Source organism: Gadus macrocephalus, chromosome 6 (assembly GCF_031168955.1).
Source record: "Gadus macrocephalus chromosome 6, ASM3116895v1".
NCBI lineage: Eukaryota > Metazoa > Chordata > Actinopteri > Gadiformes > Gadidae > Gadus > Gadus macrocephalus.
Window position 1 is genome coordinate 7,190,317 of NC_082387.1, and position 20,503 is coordinate 7,210,819.

The 20,503-nt window shown below is 44.8% G+C and overlaps 2 protein-coding genes across 6 annotated transcripts in view; both read right to left on the bottom strand.

Annotated features, from left to right (window-relative positions):
* Positions 1-13,422, bottom strand: part of adam22 (ADAM metallopeptidase domain 22) — a 56,648-nt gene extending 43,226 nt beyond the window's left edge. For all 4 annotated transcript variants that reach the window (XM_060053778.1, XM_060053777.1, XM_060053780.1 and 1 more), the window contains exons 1-3: positions 12,658-13,422; positions 12,171-12,334; positions 8,963-9,039 (exon numbers count right to left, since the gene is read on the bottom strand). In XM_060053778.1, coding sequence (XP_059909761.1) covers positions 8,963-9,039; positions 12,171-12,334; positions 12,658-12,748 — 332 coding nt within the window. In that variant the 5' untranslated portion in view covers positions 12,749-13,422. The remainder of the gene's footprint in view (positions 1-8,962; positions 9,040-12,170; positions 12,335-12,657) is intronic.
* A 130-nt stretch (positions 13,423-13,552) lies between these two features.
* dbf4 (DBF4 zinc finger) lies at positions 13,553-20,441 on the bottom strand. 2 transcript variants are annotated; one of them, XM_060053782.1, is made up of 12 exons: positions 19,980-20,441; positions 19,715-19,840; positions 19,194-19,400; positions 19,004-19,054; positions 18,519-18,588; positions 18,340-18,416; positions 18,186-18,231; positions 18,028-18,073; positions 17,804-17,920; positions 17,518-17,614; positions 14,703-14,818; positions 13,553-14,586 (listed from the first exon to the last, which is right to left on the bottom strand). In XM_060053782.1, the coding sequence occupies exons 2-12, from the start codon at positions 19,829-19,831 to the stop codon at positions 13,764-13,766; spliced, it is 1,767 nt and encodes a 588-aa protein (XP_059909765.1). In that variant the 5' UTR covers positions 19,832-19,840; positions 19,980-20,441; the 3' UTR covers positions 13,553-13,763. The 2 variants fall into 2 exon arrangements, with proteins under 2 accessions (XP_059909765.1, XP_059909764.1); XM_060053781.1 differs by having other exon boundaries at positions 19,715-19,844.
* Between the last annotated feature and the right edge of the window lie 62 nt (positions 20,442-20,503).

A 20,503-nucleotide genomic window follows, 5' to 3' on the forward strand; every position in this document is an offset into this window, starting at 1 on the left:
AAGCAATATATGATAATGATACATCACTAAGGGGTAAATTAGGTGTGCTTCCTCAGCAGAGCTGGACCCGAGTATCCCCAGCAGAGTTGCCCACCACAAGCTCTTTTTGAGACAAAGATGCATGAGTTACTTTCAACGCACACGCGCGCGCGCACACACTCACACACTCACACACTCGCACTCACACACACACAGGCATACAATACACATAGAGACATGCGCGCACATCAACTCACACATAGACATTAATACAAGCAAACACACAAACAAACACACACAATGTGATTCTGTATCACATATAAAGTGATCACTTTCAGTTACCCACTCACGTTAAACAGTGAGTTGCTGTCTCAAACAGAAATAAACCGACGTGGTCAATATCTAATTTAGTCTATGTGGAAAAAAAGGGAACATTTTAGTTGTTGTTTCAACAGTTTTAACGGTTCCTATCCACATTCACTATTCATAAGGAGAACTCAGTGACACTGTGAGTGTCGAACAGATGTTTGAAACCAATCCCCCCTCTGAATAGCGATTTAACCATAAATAAATATGGAGATTACATTGGCAGTACCCCAGAGAATGAAAGGAACGACACACAAAATCTATAACCAAGATGGGATGCAGGGCCTGAACCGGCCAGTCACCGCACTGGCCCAGAGACTCATCAATAACTCTGATCTCCTGCTGGCACCCACCAAAAAAGGGTCGTAAGCAGGAGGGAGTGAACTCAATTTAAATGGAATAGATCATTCTCCTTTTAATTGGAAAACGTTTCAATGGAAAGGGCCTGTTTGCAACTGAGATGCAGATGGGGGGAACCATAATTACTCTAGAAAAATTATATTGCAGCTTTTTCAACTGCATGTTATGTGCTTTTGGTGACATGGTATTTGAATATCCCAGAATGAGACAGAATCTATCTGTTTCTTGTGTTATCTGTATTTGTCACCGTTGGACCCAGAGTCCAGGGCAGCTCTCCCCTCTGAACCCCCTCTGAAGTGAGGGGTTCAGTCTGCATCCTCTCTTGTTCTGACAGAGCGGCCGCAATGTGCTAGACACGTCCCCCCCCCCCCCCCGGCCTCACCTTCTGCCCCTCGCCCTCTGCCATCAGCCAGCTCACACCCATCCCCTCTCCTCCCACCCTCCCCAGTGTGATTACGACCCCCCCTTCGACTCCCTTTGCCTCCTCCACCTGGGCCTGACCCCCTACAAACAAACACCACCTCCAAACTAAAGCATCCAGAAACCGCCGGGCCAGGGCGATTGAGACATGTCCTTGCTGCATTAATGGATCAAGAAAAACAACCAATATATATATTTAAGACCAGATGCTCATTGTCCTGGCCAGGGTGTGTGTGTGTGTAAGATCCAGGGTGTGTGTGATCTCTCTCTGGCTGCATGCAGCGCTGCTCTTTGTGCGGACCAGGGTGTGTGTTTAATATCCAGGGTGTGTGTGATCTCTATCTGGCTGCACGCAGCGCTGCTCTTGCCGCCTGGGAGCAACCCGGGCCGGCAGACCCCAGGACGTCTAATGGAGGGCGCTGATAACAGATTTCTGCCTTTAATTGTTCCGGGATTTAAATAATTTATTGGACAGACAAAGACGCAAAGTCAGCCTTGCGAGAGCAAGGTGCTCCCACATCACCCATCCCCCTTCCCCAACATAAATCTCACTCACACACACACAGACAAACACACAACAGCACAAAGCAAGCTCCAGTCATGAAGGCCACTGAAGACATGAATAAAGCCTGATACATTATCTTGAAGGGTTCCAGTGGGAGGAGAGTAACATACTGTCAATAGACAGACAAAAGACAAGATGCAGACATCCACAGGAATACTGGTAGCATTCCTCACACATACATGCTTCATTCTCTAGAATATAGTGGAATATTACAATAATATAACTTGACTTCATTCTCTAGAATATAGTGGAATATTACAATAATATAACTATCCTTCATTTTCTAAAATTTAGCGGAATATTACAAAAATATAACTATACTTCCTTCTCTAGAATTTAGCGGAACATTACAATAATATGACTATACTTCCTTCTCTAGAATATAGTGGAATATTAAAATTATTAAACTATTCTTCATTATCTAGAATATAGTGGAATATTACAATACAACTATACTTCCTTCTCTAGTATATAGTTGAATATTACAATAATATTACTAACTTAATCCTCTATAATATAGTGCAATATTACAATGATAGAACTATACTTAATTCTCTAGAATTTAGTGGAATATTACAATAATAGAACTATACTTCATTCTCTAGAATATAGTGCAATATTACAATGATATAACTATACTTCATTTTCTAGAATATAGTGCAATATTACAATGATATAACTATACTTCACTCTCTGGAATATAGTGCAATATTACAATAATATAATTCTCTAGCAGCCTAACCTGGTTCCATTAGTCAATCGGCCCCTCATTTGTTTGCCTCACACAAGGCAAACGAACAAGGGCCCATCGTGTGTGTCAAACGATGGCCCTCAACTGCTGCTTTTCACAACTGTCCCCTTCTTCAAAAGATTCCTCCTTCCCCAAGGTACCAGAATGAGAAGTGTTGGACCATTGCCATGGTAACAGCTTAGCTTGTCTGCTGGCATCGAGCTGTCAATCACATAGAGAAAGGTGCCTTTCTGGAGTGGATTAGCAGACATCCTCCAGAAATACCATCAGCAACTCAAGGACAGTGGTTCACAGCACAGGCCTAGATTGTTCTACGCATACACATACGCATACACATGTGCACACGCACAAACACACGCGTGTTTGTGAGGACTATGGGAAACAACGTAGCAGTGTGGTGATCCTCCGTGAGCCAGCCTTTTCCACAGGACTTTGGAGAGGCTCTGACTGAGTCTGGGGAGGCTTAGAGGCTGTGGGGGTATGGAGGGCTTTTTGTTACTGTGTGTGTGTGTGTGTGTGTGTGTGTGTGTGTGTGTGTGTGTGTGTGTGTGTGTGTGTGTGTGTGTGTGTGTGTGTGTGTGTGTGTGTGTGTGTGTGTGTGTGTGTGTGTGTGTGTGTGTGTGTGTGTGTGATACAAACCCATAAACCAACTGTCCCAGTGTAGGGATATTCTCTTCACGTACTCTGTCAAAAGACATTGCTATAGCACCCGGGTAAGAAAGAACCCACAAAGGTTGGATTGGACGGCCAGAGTGTGTGTGTATGAGTGTGTTTTTGTTAGGTCTTTGACAGATTCCTGCCCCCCCCCTCCCCCACCCCCCCCCCCATCCAACGGTTCTTTGAAAGAGCATTGTTAGCAAACCTACTTAAGAAAACTAAGCAAAATAGGCCGAGTCATTTCAAAGCACAAACTTCTGTTCAAAACACTGCAATCATAAAATGCACTTTCTGCTACATATGTGATCTGTCATTTAACCAGTGATACAAGGACACAGGGGGAGAGACACGTGTCAGGGTCCCTGAAGAGCATGGAGGGGGGGGGGGGGGGGGGGGGGGGGGGGTGAATGAATGATGGAGTGGAGACGCCAAGCCAATGGAGAGAGAGACATGGGCATGGTATCAAGATGACCAAAAACAGATGACAGATGTAAAGTAAAGCAGAAAGAAGCAGAGAGTGGGGGAGGGACAGGGAGCAGAGGAAGGTGGATGGGGTTTTAGGCAGTGGCTCACAGCTGCCCAGCCCCCCATCTCCCCTTTTCTTGTCATCTTGCCCTCCCCCTCCACCCCTCTTCCCTTCTCTCACCTCCATCCTTCCGCCTCCTCCCCCGTCCCACACAGAGGCCTCATTAGAGATCTCCAGGCTGCAATTCATTGGCTCTGCAATCACTTATCAAACACAATTTCCAGAGACCCCCCCCCCACACACACACACACACACACACACACACACACACACACACGCACACACAAACACGGCCGCATCAAATCCATCAAAGAACAACAACAAGACAACAAAGCTACTCATTTGATTTAGAGCACGACTAATAATAATAATAATAAGGCCTAAAAAAATATATAGTTTGGTTCCTGTTGGTTGTCAGTTGAGGTCATGGGTAGGTAGGGAATTTATTTTATTTTTTTATTTTATTTTTTCCAAACGAGAAAATTCGCTCATCCTTGTACAGAATGAAGAAGTGCTGTACAAAAACGTAATTATACATATATATATATATATATATATATATTTTTTTTTTAAGCTCATAAAATAATTTGGGTCGCACATAAATTGACAGGGTCGGTCGGAAACCGTAACCAAACAAACATTTTTTTTAGGCCTAATGACTTCAAGGCCGGCTCAGACCCTAATTGCATGCTTAAGAAGAGTCTCTCCATCATGCATCCCGCACATACGGACACAAACACCTGGGCTGCTGGGTAACGCAGGCACCAGGGAGAGAGCGGGACCCCGCCTGCAGACCCCTTTCAGTGACCCATGGTCCACAAACAGAAGGCAGCTTGCTGAGCGACACACGCTCTTAGTTGATAGGGTGACGGGGATGTTACACAAAAGGTGGAACCATCTAATGTTGTTTGTTGCCCTCATTTATTTTGTAGGACTGGAGGATTTTAACTTTTTCAAATACATTTTCAATATTGATGCTGTTGTTGTTTGCTTCCTCCTCTGCCTCCTCAATGTGACCTTTAACCCTGCCCTCTGTGTTCCTGCTCCGCCAGGCCGAACCCCACCCCCACAGCACCTGGTAACCACACAAAGCTACTGCTGGTCTCCTCAAGCCACACACACACACACACACACTGCACCACAGTGGCGGTGATGTTGAGCTAGCTAAAGCATGTGTCTGACCACACGACAAATGAATCAGGGAGAGCCGCCCCTCCTGGGGCAGCATAGGGGGTAGGCTGCTCGGGAGGAGAGAGAATAATGGTTGAACGAGACGCGAGGAGGATGGGAAACCCACTGTCCAGTCTTTGTGTTTGTGCCTTTTCCCCACAAATTCCCAATCCCCATGCTGAGACTCAAGGGTGCATGAAGGACAATCTCTCTCTCTCTCTCTCTCTCTCTCTCTCTCTCTCTCTCTCTCTCTCTCTCTCTCTCCCTAGAGGAATACTCATTCCTTCTCCCTTTTTCTATTTATTTTTACAGCTCGTTCTCTCCCCTCCCTCTCTCTCTTCTATTTGTCACTGGGACCTCTCTCTCAAACATTCTTCCTCGCTCAGTTTTTTCCCATTAAGTCACCGGTGAAGCAGATCGTGTCATACGGCAATAAATTACTATCCTGGGACCAGAGAAACGAGAAGATAGAGAGAGAGAGAGAGAGAGAGAGAGAGAGAGAGAGAGAGAGAGAGAGAGAGAGAGAGAGAGAGAGAGAGAAGGGTAGAATGAAGGGACAATGATGAATGACTCTACGGTGAGACAAGCAGGTAAGTTATATTATGGTCCCAGACGGTATATATGGATGCTCCCCTGCATGCACCCACACATAACAACGCACATCACACTCACACACACACACATAAACCCATACGCACACGCCTGGTCCAGCACAGCCCATTGTGATCCATGGATAGGAGCTGTCCACACTGCAGCCTCACCACCTGCCTTTAGACGTGTTACATCCAAGCTTGGAAGGCTTTCAATTATCACACGACCAATGTAATGTCAAACACAGCTGCTCTCTGTGTCAGACTTCCCGCAACATCACAGGGATGACAGTCCAATCACACGGGGTCTCGTGTGTCCGGAAACATTGAGCTTTTCATTTTATCATTTTGTTGGCCATATAGTGAAGGCCGGGTGTTCAACTCGCATCCTTACTGGGTTCAGTCCTCAATGTCCACGTTGAGAAAGATGCTCCTCAAGGACATATATCAGAAAACCCTGTACCCACTACACATACATGGTACACACTCACTTGCTCTCAACACACACACACACACACACACACACACACACACACACACACACACACACACACACACACACACACACACACACACACACACACACACACACACACACACACACACACACACACACACACACGCACACACACACACATCCTTGATGAATTACGTATTCTGAAAGCGTCATTGAGGTAATTGACTCTCAGCAGCATTAGCATAAACAATGTGTCTGCATGCTGGAACTAGCGGTGGCCTAGCTAGGACCTTCTGCCTGGGCCGGTGTCATGACACAACAGCCTGCGCTAGCAGATCAGGGAGAGCAAGGGGCTCTCTCTCATCGTTTGTTATGTCATCACACTCTCGCTAGTTAAATACTTCTCCAGTTTTGTAGAAATTAAAACTTTATGTTGCGTTACGTTGCGTCGTAGAGGGGCTTGGTAATTGTATGGACACGTGCAATGTTTCTCACCCCTCTGCCTCCCACACACACACACAAACACACACATCCACAGACACACATACACATACACACACACACGCGTAGTCACCGCTGAGTCATCAGTTATGCGGAGGAAATGATCAACGGAGAACAAACAGAACAACACGGTTTCCTCTTTTCAAATGTAAATCTGACCATTGCAGTGTTTATACACACGCACAATCCCTGTTCATCAGCTCTGGAACACACAGCCTTATTAGTGAGAGAAAGCCACGCTTTCACCGATCCAATCACATTCAAATCTGTCCAGCTAACACATCAATATTTCATTCATGATATGGGTTTATACTGGCAACATAAATATATGGGTATATTTATTTTTGAATTGAATTTATTATTGAATTGCTGCCAATTACCGTGAGCACGTGGGTGTGTGTGTGGGTGTGGTTGTGTGTGTGTGTGTGTGTGTGTGTATGTGTGTGTGTACCCTGACTTGACATTTCCCATTCACAACACAGTAGAAAGAGAAATCCAGAGACAGACACACATAGACACACAAACATGCAAACACATGAATTTGCACGCACACGCACGCACACGCACACACACACACACACACACACACACACACACACACACACGCTCTTCCCATTTCAGCCAGCAACCCTTTAATCTCTCAGCATCTATTATTCAGTGTGGGCAGGTGGGAGGGGTGGGTGAGAGAGAGGCAAGGGCAGGGCTGAATGGAACATACGCAGGGAGGGTCATGTTGGGGGATGTACGTGTATGCATGGCGGGGGATGGTGGATACTTAAGAAAGAGGCCTCATCATCTCAACACACACACACACACACACACACACACACACACACAAACACACACACACACACAAACACACACACACACACACGGGTGCACACATGCACACACACACCCGGGCCCAACAAACTCCAAGCCCATGAATTCCAATTTGTAGCCCCGCGTGTCCCGCGGACAGGGGCCCGGGACAAAGGCCTCCTGGTCCCCTCCCGCAGACGGACACACTTCAGTGACATGTGCCGGAGTCAGAGGCGACACGCACACACAACACACACATAACAAGCCATACACACAGACACTGGGTGAAACCGTTAGCAACTTTTGCTTTTTTTATGACAGGATGGTAGCGCAGACATGAGCGAGGGCTGAACCACAACCTCTCCCAGCACTGAGGGAGAACCCTATACATTTCAATCCAGGAAGCCATCCGGCACCAAGGATCACTATTCCTCCTCGGGAAAGGGCAACTGAAATGGAAAATCAGTGATGCTACCGCACCCCCTTTAGACAAGTCAGGAATCCTATCCCAAGAGAGATGGGAATTAAAATTGAGATGGTGAGAGGCCTCTTGCAATAACAATGTGCAGTCATGCATCCGTGTGTGTGTGTGTGTGTGTGTGTGTGTGTGTGTGTGTGTGTGTGTGTGTGTGTGTGTGTGTGTGTGTGTGTGTAACATTACAGAATAGAATGCTTCATTGGTTTCAGCCGACTGCTCAGTGTAGAATCCTTACCAAGTATATTGAATCTATGTTGAAGTGCTGCGAGTGAGGCTAAAGGCTTAAGGCTCACAGGCTCACTATATTATGACATCCTACATTAGATGTGTGTTCTGAGGGGTTTTAATGCATGCTATTGAACTATCCCTGTGCAGGTTTGTATGAGAAAGGATGAAATCCGATGCAGTGAGCATACACAATGTGCCACAGAGATGGATTATGTAACTGCAATGTGCTCTCAACATTGCTATGAAAAGATAATGCTTATGAGGCAATTGAAGTAAATACATACAGAAAATTGAAAGAGAGAAAAGTTGGAGTTGAATGAGAGCTAGAAGAGAGGGAGAGAGAGAAGAGATGACAGAAGCACAGAGCTGGAGAGAGGAGCAGACGGGACAGACGACAGGAAGAGCAGAGATTAAAGAAAAGAGAAGTAAAGAGAGAGAGCAGAGGGACATAAGAAGAGAGAGTAGAAGGGTGAGAGAAGAAAACATAGAAACCAAGAGATTCTCCCTCTCTTGACTTCTCTCTTCTTCTCTCTCCCTTCTAGAGAGAGGGGAGCAGAGAGAGAGAAGTAAAGAGAGAGAAGAGACCAGAGAAGTAAAGAGAGATAGAAGAGTGATAGAAGTGAAGAGAGAGATAAGAACAGAGAGAATGAAAGAGAGAGGTTCAGAGCGATAAAAGAGAGAGGTAAATAGAGAAGCTATTCTTTCTTCAGCAGAACTGTGATCAATATCAGAGCCTGATAGGTCAGAGCTGCAGCCTTTACCGTAAAACACTGGCTATTATGAATGAAGCTCTAAATCATGCACACGCATTTGCACACACACAAGACCACCAAAAGGCCTTCACAAAGGAAAGAGAATGGATGTGCATTCCTGTCCGTTCTAAAAGCCTCCATGGTCAGCTATTATAAAACTTTGTCACTTTATTCACTACTCACTGGTGGTGACTAGTAATAATGCGCAAACTTGGGACTTTATTGATGTAATAATAAAGAACTCAAAGAACAGTGAGGACAGCCAGCCAGACAGATAGGCAGACATAAAGACAGACAGCCAACCACACAGACAGAATACCAGTCAGACATACAGCCAGAGGGACAGACAGACGGTACTCACTGGTTGAGTTCCACATCCAGGATAAACGTCCTCCCGAAGGCGTCCACCTGGAAGCTGGCCTGGGCCACGTGGTTCACCTGCGGATCAGAGAGGCCCCAGGATTAGAACAGCACTTGTTAAGATGGATACCAACGCACACCCAGGCTGTTTCAAACTGGGCTTTTCCCTCCTGTTCCTGATTGGCTTCCGTCCTGAGGACAGATGCCTGCACAGTGTTTAGAAACCCTGAGCAGATGTCATAAAGGTCCCCTACTGACATTAAGGAACCACGAGCTTCTCATTGGTGTGGTCCACCATCTCCCGGAGGAAGACATACAAACACACACTCATGCACACACACACGCACACACACACACACACACGTACACACACACACACACAAACACACACACAGTCAATTATGTTGTTTCATGATGGGATGCACAGTGTGATTCGTTTGGGTGGGGGAGGGTTTAATATATACGGAGCGCTGCATGCACACATATGGTGGGGGCTTTATTACACTGCCCAGGGGCAATATCAACTCCCTGCCATGGTGCCGGTGGATGTCTCCAGGAGTCCCAGAGCTTAGCCTACCCAGAGCCAACCCTCCCCCAGGCCCGGCCCACGGCCCAGCCTCATTATGGGGCAGACACTGCATGACAAATCACTGGGTGACGCTGGGTTTCACTCCTTTTTAAAAGGGGAGCTCTCCAGTCTTCCCTCAAGACCAATCTTAAATCACAACACAGGATCTGCATGTTTGTGTGTGTGTGTGTGTGTGTGTGTGTGTGTGTGTGTGTGTGTGTGTGTGTGTGTGTGTGTGTGTGTGTGTAACCCATTGACAAATGTAACCAGACTGCTTGTATCTGTATGAGCTGCTAACGGTAATGATTTATCTGGGATAGCACATTTCCCAGTCCGGCCCAGCTCGGCCCATACCGTCAGAGGAACGCTGACTTCTGTTTCATTGATTATCCGATATGCAAAAGGCTGACTCAACATCCACCCCATGAAATTATAAAGCTGTAAGTGCTTGCATTTCATTGCAGGAGGACAAGGAGGCAGAGACAAATCCAGAAATAAAATAACTATTGTTTAGTTGAACAACAAGCAAGCCCCTGCCCTGAGTGACTCTTCTACCAGGACTCCAGCCGCCCATTTGATGGATATTGTCATTTTTGCACAAGCCTGAAAATAGGTAAAATAACAAAAGAATATGAATTATGCATTTCACACCTTTCAAGACTTTTTGATTAAATTTGTTGTTGATCAGTTGGCCATAAACTAGCAACATAAAACATAAAAGTATAACTGAAGATAAATGATACTGGGAGGTTGAATAAGAAACTCCACAAAATTCAAACCCTGATATTGGATTGAACCTATTTTGTGATAATCATACATAAGCAGCTGCTTATTCTGAATATTACCAGAGACTAATTGACATTGAATATTTAAATCTGCTGGCTGCAGACATTGCAATGGCTTTACGTTTGGAACAACCAAATCGACCCTTACTGCAGGGTCACAAAGGCCCATATGGGAGCAGTTGCTTGAGAGCGGTTTCCTGTATGATCATGCCTGACTATAGCCTTGCTCCGCCCGCCTACGTACTTCCGCTCAATTTAAATTTCCCTTCATGACTAATTGGCTGAGAACGATAGACCTCTGAAGAATAAGTCCCGCCACCGAGGCTCCGGTTCCCTCGGTCAAATGTCTATGGGAAATAACATGTTTTTGTTTAATGATCGTACATAACAAACACCATAGGTGGCAAAGAAGTAAAAGCTGCGTCACATTTTGAAATACTTTTTCCATCTAGTTTCGACTGGGTTTTTGGATTGTCGGTGCCGTTAAAGTATAATTATATTATAAGTATAATATAATTATACTTCTATAATATTAAAGTATCATTTATAATTGTTTACTACTATAACGGCACCGACAATCCAAAAACCCAGTCGAAACTAGATGGAAAAAGTGTGATGCTCGGAGGCGGGACTTTTTCTGCAGAGGTCTATGACGTTGAGGTTGTGCGCAAGTTTGAGTTGTAGTCAAATGTTAGCGATTGGTTATGGCAGATCCAGAGTGGCACTAGGCAGATCTAATAGTTATAAACTCCAACAGACTCCCGCCTTCAATTTAGTTAATGGTGTGTTCCTGAATCCTCGGACGCCAGCCTCCGAGTCGGAAGTCGGAAATCTCCCAGCTTTCTTGCGGCATTTCTCTGAGGCACGCCCCCTTTTCGTCTTCACCTCTCGGAATTCCGAGAGTAGACCGAGAGCAGTGATGACGCTCTCAACAAAAATGGCTGTGCCCGTGAAGAGATTTACCATCTTGGTAATTGTACCACGCAGGTCATTTTAATGTTGATTTTAAATGCTCTTACACCTGATTACATTGCTACTTCATTCCGGTCACCAATTATGCATTGCACGGTCTTGCTGTGTATGCAATAGCCTACAATGTAAAGTTGTGTTGTTTGTTTTCGAGCGGGTTTGCTAAAGAGTCTAATGTAGCTAACAATAAACAACGACTAGCCAACTTCATGACAATCACAAAGTCGAACGGGAACGCTAGTGCTCCGAGAAAGACGTCACACAGAATGACGTCACAATTGCAACTCGGAAGGCTGGTGTCCGAGGCATCTGGATCACACCATAACGTTTGTCAATGGAGAAAGGTCCGATTCTGTGCAAATTAAATGAAGTACGAGAGTCTGGTAGGACCGGTCTAGCCTGACTAACCATGACCACAGTATGCATTACAGCAGTTTAGTGCAGCTGCCTCCCATAATCACCACAGATAGCCTTTCGGATTCAAAATGAACAATTAACCAGAGGATACGAATTTATCATGTGACAAAATCAAGGTGGCAATGATGGGCTAACCCTGTTTCTCGAATGACAAATGTTTTTCTAAGATGAATGTTAACAATAGGATAGCCCTATCAGATTATTTTATTTGGCATCTGTTCTTGTCTCCGCGGCCTTCTCATTGTTTATAAAGGCATCCCGCGGTGGCACACCTCCATCCCTATTGGTCAATCTAGCCTCATAAAAATAACTATACACATGCGACGGAACACGCAAGAATATGGAGGATGTAAAAAAACAAAAACAGGAAAACAAACATTCTTTATTTATTTATCCAGACGTCTCCCATGGTAACGGCTGAGACCGAGGCCTCGTGGTGCTGTGCCACAATAAAAACAGGGGATGGGTACCTGCGCGGGGCTGGGGCCGGTGGCCCTTATCCGGGTGGTGAGCTGGTCGTGGCTGATCTGGCTGTGATTCAGCCGGCTGTAGACCAGGCGCATCGGCACCGTGTCCTCCTTCCCCGCGAACCGGCTGGTGTCTCGGAGGCTCTTCGCGCTCGACAAGGCGTTTCCTACACGACGGGGGAGATACCATTCAGTTTGGACACCTGAATCAATGCGATTCCACCTCGGGAGTCTTGTTATTGTTAAAATGTCGTCCCAAACGAGGATAATCATTTTGGTTTGTTTATGTATTTTATTCGTAAAGCTAACCGGCAGAATTCCTTTCATAACATAAAAAATGGACTGCATGCACATATTAAATATTTGAACGGCGTCGACTATTAATAACAAGGCACATTGATATTCTTCACGCTCGCCTTCACCCATCTCAGCAGTACGGCCTGTTTTTCTACGTCCTATAATAAGCATCTTAAATCTATCATTCGCCTACCATTCCGGGAGTCCCCATTTCTGGTGTGAATGACATCCATCAATCCATAGATGAACAAAAGAGAAATCAACCATGTCGAGTACATCATCATCCCCTTTCCCCTCTTGTTGAGCCGACGAGAAGCAAAAACGAAAAGATAAATTACGCTCCGAATAAAGCTTCGCAGTTTCCTGCCTGTGCTACGAACGCTCTGCGCCGGGGAGGCTGGGACGCGGATGCACGCTGGAGCGTCTGGTTAGCGCAGTCTCTCCGGCGCGGGGGGCCATCGGGCTCCTCTGATTCTCCCACAGAAAAGGCGAGCGCGTTTGAGGATGGCTGAGCACCCACGGAACACACAGCGTAGAGAGAGGCGAGGAGAGGGAGACCAAGAGAGAGACAGAGAGGAGGGAGGGGTTTGGGGGGATATCCAAAGACGTGAATATCCACAAGCCCTCTGCAGGACGTCAGACTATAACCGGGATGTCGCAAACCATTGCCTATATTGAGCTCGAACCCGCATATACAACGGGGAGCTGCGGTACATTTCCCAGTCACTGCTACCCGGGGAAGAGTACAAAGCAGCAGAGGATTAAGGAGAAATACAATTAAAAATGTATCAACGTCCTAATGAGCAAGTGCTTTTGGCATGGCATGCTTTCCCAATTGTTTATAAACAGCCAAATAATGCAAGTGAAACAGGAAGTTATAGCAGTGTTCCTGATTAAGCCTTCGCAGAAAAATAACAGATAATTTAAATCCCAGACAAACAGGACATATAGATTGTGAATATCAAAAGTATTCCTATTCTAAGCCTATAAGTGATCTGTTTTGTATTCAATAGTTGATTTTTATACATTAAACAGCTCAAGACAAGAACATTTATAAGTTGAATGAAGAACTGCACCTGGGTTCAGCCTTATAAAATAGCCACAAAAAATATCAATTTTAATTGCCTTTAGTATGCTTGAATCTTTCCCAGACAGTCAACTATGTCATGTCTATGCAATGGCAGTGAGTCACAGTTGACACCGATTTGAGATCGGCCACACTAACCCTTGTTTCACAGTTGACATACAGTTCTTCCACAGATAAAAACAATTGTATTTTTTTTAACTGCGTTTCAAACGCTATGGTGTAAAGACTTCCCTTCCTCCATCATCAAACCCTAGAAAGTCAAGGTGCACGGAGTCGCTGGACTGAAACAGCTGGCCGAGTAAGGGCTCATCTGGTACAGCACATGCTGAGCTGGCCTGGTAACGACACCCCGAACCCATGTCCACTCTCCGCCTTTTCCGTTTTTGAACTTTGACCTTCCTCTGTATTGTTCTTACTGTAGAGGGTCTTTGATCGGGGAGGTCAATCCCCCGACTCTCTGGGATACAAGTCTTTTTCCCCTGCTCCTGAGAGAGTGGTTCTTCCTCAGGACGCTCTGATGGAGAACCGAGGATGCTCTCGCACACCGTTTTCTGGAGAGAATGCGAATGAGGGAATGTCCTTGAGGAACATCCACTTTGAGAGAATTCTTTATGATACTGTGGCAATGCCCTGGCCCTGGTCCGACTGAGCCGGGAGAGTCTGGCAGAGTCCACAGCAGGAGAGCTGCCTCTAGGGGGAGCCAGTTCTACCTGAGGGGTAGGAGTCGGGAGCGACTGAGCAGCAGTCTGGCCTCTAACAGAGTCTGCCCTACAAGTTTGAGATGTGTGACGGGGTAGAGGTTGGGCCGAACTCCCATCAAGGTTCCTCAAGGTGCTCTCTCCACCGCTTAATGCCTTTACAGAACCAGGAATGGGTTCCATAACCGGTCTATGAGAGGCTTCTCTGCCACCAGCAGCTGTTGAAAGGTTGTAGGGCTTCCACCTTCTCTCTGTTGCGGAAGCATCTGGGGGCTTGTGTAGCGCTGCCCAATATGGTCCTTGGACAACCACGGTGGAGGAGACGCTGCACTTTGGTCTGAAGACAGAACAGAACAAACCAAAGATGAGCAGGACTCAGTTGGATACATGTAGGTCTGTCAGAGCGGACCCAGCAGTATATTTTGTGGAGAAAATGTCATGGATTTGAGTTACCTCTTGTTTTTAGGTTTGAAGAGAGCCAAGTCACAATGCATGGTGGAGACTAATCGGTCCAGGACCGAGTACTCATTTCCTTTGGAAAAGGCACGATGACTCTCACTCTGGACATGCTAAAGACAGGAATCAGAAATCAGTACAGGGAAGTGTATTCAACTATATTGTATACAAAAACGACCTAAACAAATACATGTTATAGATTCAACATTATAAAAACAGAACCAGGAATGGTGATCAAATTAATATTTTTGAAAATCCATGTGTTTACTCTCAAGGATAATCTTCAATCAAAATCTTTACAGAGATATTTTTCCTTCAGGGTTTCTGCAGGACTCTTTCCAATAGCTTAATCTCTGGATGCAAAGGTTTTCAGATTTTTTGATGAGCAGAAAAAATAAAATGTATGCAGACGCAACGGCATGTGAACAAAGCAGCATGGAGTTTAATTTGGACCAGTGAAGAGTGGAGCCCAACGGTTTTCTGACTGTGTCACTACTTTTGGATGGAAGGGACATGGAAGGGACATTGTAGAGATATGGAATAAACAAACCACCACCTCAGTAAAGGAGAAGGAGGCAGTGTGATCTCTGATTATTGGAATCAGGACGCCACTCTCCCCCGTGCAAGGAGCTATAATGGCTAACACCATAGGCTGCCAAACACTGATTTGACCCTACATATAAGCAATGTCATAGTTTCTCCTGTAATAGGCTTTGCCTGTATATGCAAAGGCAGAGGAAAGGACTGCACCGCTTTTCTGGGTCCAAGCAATGAGCCAGTTCCATTGTCATTATTAGGCGTGTGTGTGTATATAATGGATTTTACAGCTTTGGATTGTTGTAAAGGCATGAAGGCCAACATACATGATGAGAATGTGTGTACGTTTGGCCTCCTGTGACGTGGCGCAGGCCGAGGGGTCCAGCGGCGCTGCGCAGAGCCCTTTAAAGGCTGCAGGCCTCCTGTTTATTCACAAGTCACCCATTGCATTGACGGTGACAGGGCAGGTCTTTCAGTTCGACAACTGCAGCCTATGAAACTGTTAATCAAGTAAGCATATATAATTTTCATTCATTATTGACTCATTATTCATTATTGTTTATTTAGTGACTTTTGCACACACAAACTGGAAACAAGTTGCGGACAAATAAATTGAGCCAAAACTACAATTCAGATAATAAAAAAACTTAGTTTATTCAAAGGAAGAATATGCAGTTTCTCATGCATAAACACAGAACATGGACTCAGTGACTTAGTGTAATGACGGTGACACTTTTTTTGAGTCACGTGGTCAGCTCCTGCAATCTGCCAATTTTAAGGGGATCCGCTGATCACTGTTATATGGTCGATAATGAATGGTGGCCAGGGCTCCAGAGTGCGACCTACCTAATTTCTTAAGGTGAGAGTTAAAATTTAATGAGGTCGCTCCGGTGCTACTTGCAGGAGGACGATTGAAAAATTAAAATCTTTTTTTGTTTTTTTTCTTTCTCTCCCCACTCCCGCGGTTGTGGTTGATAATAAAATCTTACTTTCTGGCTCATTCCTGCGAGTCCACTACTCTCTCTCGCTCCCTGTCTCTGCCTGCCTGTCTGTCTGCACCTTTTACAGTCTATGGTCTGCACACTACACGTGCACAGTCTTGCTGCGCACGCAGCACGCACAAAAAAGTAAACAAAGCAGATACAATATGAAGCGGTCGATAGTCGATTATTTTCGAAAAATGAAAAATGTGCCAGAGGAAACGAATGAGGCTGTTGTAGTGGTGCAACGGTTCACGGGTTTCCCGTGATCCGTACGGATCAACCCTCACGGTTCGGGACGCAAGTGATCCGCGGATCGGCTGCTAAATAAACAAGTTGTTTTTGAACGGGAACCGGAACCGGAAGCGGTCATATTTATGTTTGGTTGCAGTCTTTTCGCTCGGTTCTCCGTATCAACAGTAAGTAAGTTTTATTTATAGAGAACCAAATTTTTTACTTTATTTTGTTTTTACACATTTGAAGATTTTATTTGAAGTCAAATTTGTCTCGTTATCTTTTTTGCTGTTGTTGATCCGAAAATGATCCGCCCCGTGACTCAAAAACCGTGACACGATCCGAACCGCGAGTTTTGTGATCCATTGCCCCCCTACTGTTGTTGGTGGTGGTGGTGGAGAAGGGTTAGCAGAGGAAGCGACAAGAATCTCAGATTCTTCTTCTGAAGACGACAGTGACAGGTTGGCGAAAAAGGCGGGGGGCAGTGGGGAAAAAAAATAAAAGTACAGTTTTCAACAACAATGGCTGGTGCAGTTCCCGTGGTTACGATATGAGGGACAAGCCATGGTGTGTGTGTACTGCAGGACATGCGGCCCGTCCGTTGCAGGCAGGACACATTTTGTAAATGGATCTACACAATTCAAAGTGCAGTCATTCAAATTACACAACGAAAGCCAAAAGCATAAGACGTGCAGGGACCGCTGCATCACACGAAGCTCCCAGCCCCTCCCCACCTCATTTAATAGGATAGATGAGAGCAATCGCTCGGCGGAGAATGAAGAAATGATCAAGTTTAACACCGCCTACAACTTCACTAAAGAGGAACTCCTGTTTACAAAAAAATATATATGGTGCTACCTAATTTGTTTTGGTGCTACTAAATGAAAAGCTAGGTGGCACCAGTGTTACCTGTGAAAAAGTAAGTCTGGAGCCCTGATGGTGGCGGATCAATGGGTGGATCAATAGTTTCAGCTTCGACTTACTGCAGACTGCAAGTGTGCTAGACACAACAAAACAGACACACACAATGGGACTGCCTGTTCAGTCATAACTGAACTTACCTTGATGAGGTTGTCGTACTGGAGCATGCAGCACTCACAGAAGCCCACCTGCTTCTTGGCTCGATTCTTCTTGGCTCTGCCATGACCCCACTCCTCACTGCATCCAAGAAACCACACATTAGTACTGTGTACTTATGCGTACTAAATGGATTTCTACATTATAACAACATAAAGGTTGTTGAAAAAAGTTAATAATTGTTCACATGGGAAAATAAATTGACCCTGTCATTGGCATACCCATTAACTATTTTAGTAGTTAGTGATTAAGGAGACGGGATCGGCATACCTGTGTCCATTTTTATGTTGATCCTTTTTATCACCACAGAATGGAGTGCAAGGAGGAGCAATTGCCATGTTGATCTCAGGCATTTTAGACATGGCAGCATAGATTGGCCGATAGTGTCTGCAGAGGGAAAAATAAGCTTTCAAAACATATTTCAGTCTCATCACACTAGCTTATGTTTGACTTGAATTGATTTACTATTTGTTTATTTTAACCCATTCTCTCACCTGCTTGTGTCCTCAACCTTTATGAAGGGTGTATTGATCCGTTGGGCTGGAAATGGAGTTAAAGAATTTTAAATGAACAAAGTGATAGACGTTTTCCCTAGCAAGAATGTGTAGGACCGCAAACAGAATAATTGCACAGTAGATAGTTAAATGTTCACCTTGGGATTTTGGAAAGCCTGGTCTAGGTTTGGATTCAGGTTTAGTCTACAAAACAAATGAAACGTCTAATAAAAAATGATTTCAGAATTGTTTTTAGAACTTTGCTTCAGTGCTTTATTACTTGCTACAATGTTTTCACTGTCAACTACATACCCTTTTTTTGACAGCACTAGTAACAGGTTGGCTGGGAATAATCAGTTTCTTCCTCTTTTCCACATATGTGATAACATCTGAAATCAGATCAAGGAAAATCAGAACATGATCTTCAAAAACTACAAGTCAGCTGTCAGCCTGTATACTAGAATAAGTTTAACATTTTAAGTGCAACTAACCATCAATGTAAAGGACCTTCACGCCCCACTCCAGAGCATCTGATAGGGTCTTATTAATTTGTATCCTCTCCTGTGAACAACAAGCACACAGTCAACCTATTGTGCATAATCAGACACCTGATTTTCGCTGCACATACAAGAAACAATGTGATTATTTTTAGTTAGCTTTGCAGATTACTGACAGAACATGGACTACTGTTGAATATAACAGCAATACAGTATTACAAATCATTATAAATGTAACTCCAATAATGCCCTCAAATGTTCTAATGCAACATATTCTGAATTTGTATGTAGACTGAAGGATTGCATTTGCAACAATAAGAACACTTAATCGTAAATTAAATTCTCGTTTTCAGTTTTTGTGCTGCAATAACATATCGGCGACATAAGTGCATCACATGGAAGCTTACTGAGCTATTTGATCCTATAATAGTAAGCCTGCCTACAGTTCAAAGTAATGTCTAGTGCATCGGGGGACCCACCTGCTCTTTAACCACTCTCTCCACCAGAGATTTCCCGCGACTCTTAGCCACCTGCAAAAACAATACAGTGTATTTAAAGCTTCAAATCAACAAGTTTAGACTTTGATAAAGCCTTAATCAGAACAATGTATTGCAATGTATGCGCCACAATTAAAAAACGTTCTTGGTTCACGTAACAACGCAAACTCACAGAATCAACTTGACCCTGAGATCCACATTTGAGACGAGCCTTCTGGCCTCCGGCGGGCTGGTGGACCGTCTGGCGGGGGAAAGGGGAACTCGGTCCCGAATCGGGGCTGGGGACAGCGAGCTCACGTCTAAGGCGCTCCACATACTTGGCCTCCCTCTTGTTGGACACCAGGTACCTTATTTCCTTACTGAAGAACTTCTCAACCGTCTTGAGTAAAATGACACCATGTTATTAAATATGATCTGCAATACGTACATTACATTCAGTCAATCAAGTAACAGACCTGTCTAGCAATTATTGCAAGGAATGTAATAATAAATGCCCTTTTGAGCTCACCCAGCATCAGTACAACAACAACAACAACAACAACAACAAGCATAAGTAACAATATCATTTGTTTAAAATAAACAAACTCCTTCCAGAAGGAAACGTTTAAGATTTGAGATTAAGACCTATTCTAAGGAAAAGGCTTGTGAATAAACAGTTATTATACTGATTTGACAGCAGTAAGGGTGTCTCACCCCTCCAAGCAGTGTGATGTCGTTCTCCAGGGCCTGGGCTCTCCGGTTTGACGGCAGGTCCAGATAAAACACTCTCCCAGACAACGGTTTGGCACAGACATGCTGCTGGCCTGGCATGGCTCAGTGCTACCTGACACAAAGTGCATCACATACAAACATGAAACGGACAAAATATCAGCGTGAATATGAAAATTAATCCATGTAGCTTTAATACAATTAATTACACAGATCAATTTGAATGGCAATTAAGACGGAGGAGCCTGACCTTTTAACATGAAGGTGACTGTCATCTGGATGAACATCGCCTCCGTCCTACCGCGATATGCCAGGTAACATGAAACCTCGGCTATCAAAAGGTTCACATGAATCCGGGAGGTTGTCGGTTCGCGTCCCTCGTGTACTCTCTGTAGAGGTCTCAGTGGGTCTCTGTCAAGAAAACCTCGCTGTAAAGGTCTCTGTCAAGTAAAGGTCTCTGGTCCCCGAGGTGTCTCCTGAGTCATGACTCAATGCGAACCATGTCAATATGTAACGTGAGCCTGATAAAAACGGATTTAGAGCCAGCTAAAAAATAAAAATGACTGGGGAGAAAAGGGAATAGCCATGGTAACAATAACCGCTGTTTGCACTTTTTTGTATGAGTCGGTTCGACGATTTCAAACTTGCTCTGGATGAGGTTTACGAAATGAAAACTTCCGTTTCCCGCTTTGAATCACACAACACCTGGTTGCCAGGTTGGTTTGAAAGCTTCATGCATCCCGAGCTAAATCGTGGAAGGTGTACATTTTGTAC

Bases quoted from the DNA above. Each gene is read 5' to 3' on its own strand.
- dbf4 (XM_060053782.1), bottom strand. From the start codon at position 19,831: ATGCCAGGCCAGCAGCATGTCTGTGCCAAACCGTTGTCTGGGAGAGTG. The intron at 14,819-17,517 runs GTAAGTTCAGTT...TCCTGTCTTTAG, and splicing joins AGTACGACAACCTCATCAAG to CATGTCCAGAGTGAGAGTCA. The intron at 14,587-14,702 runs GTAACTCAAATC...TTCTGTCTTCAG, and splicing joins TTCAAACCTAAAAACAAGAG to ACCAAAGTGCAGCGTCTCCT.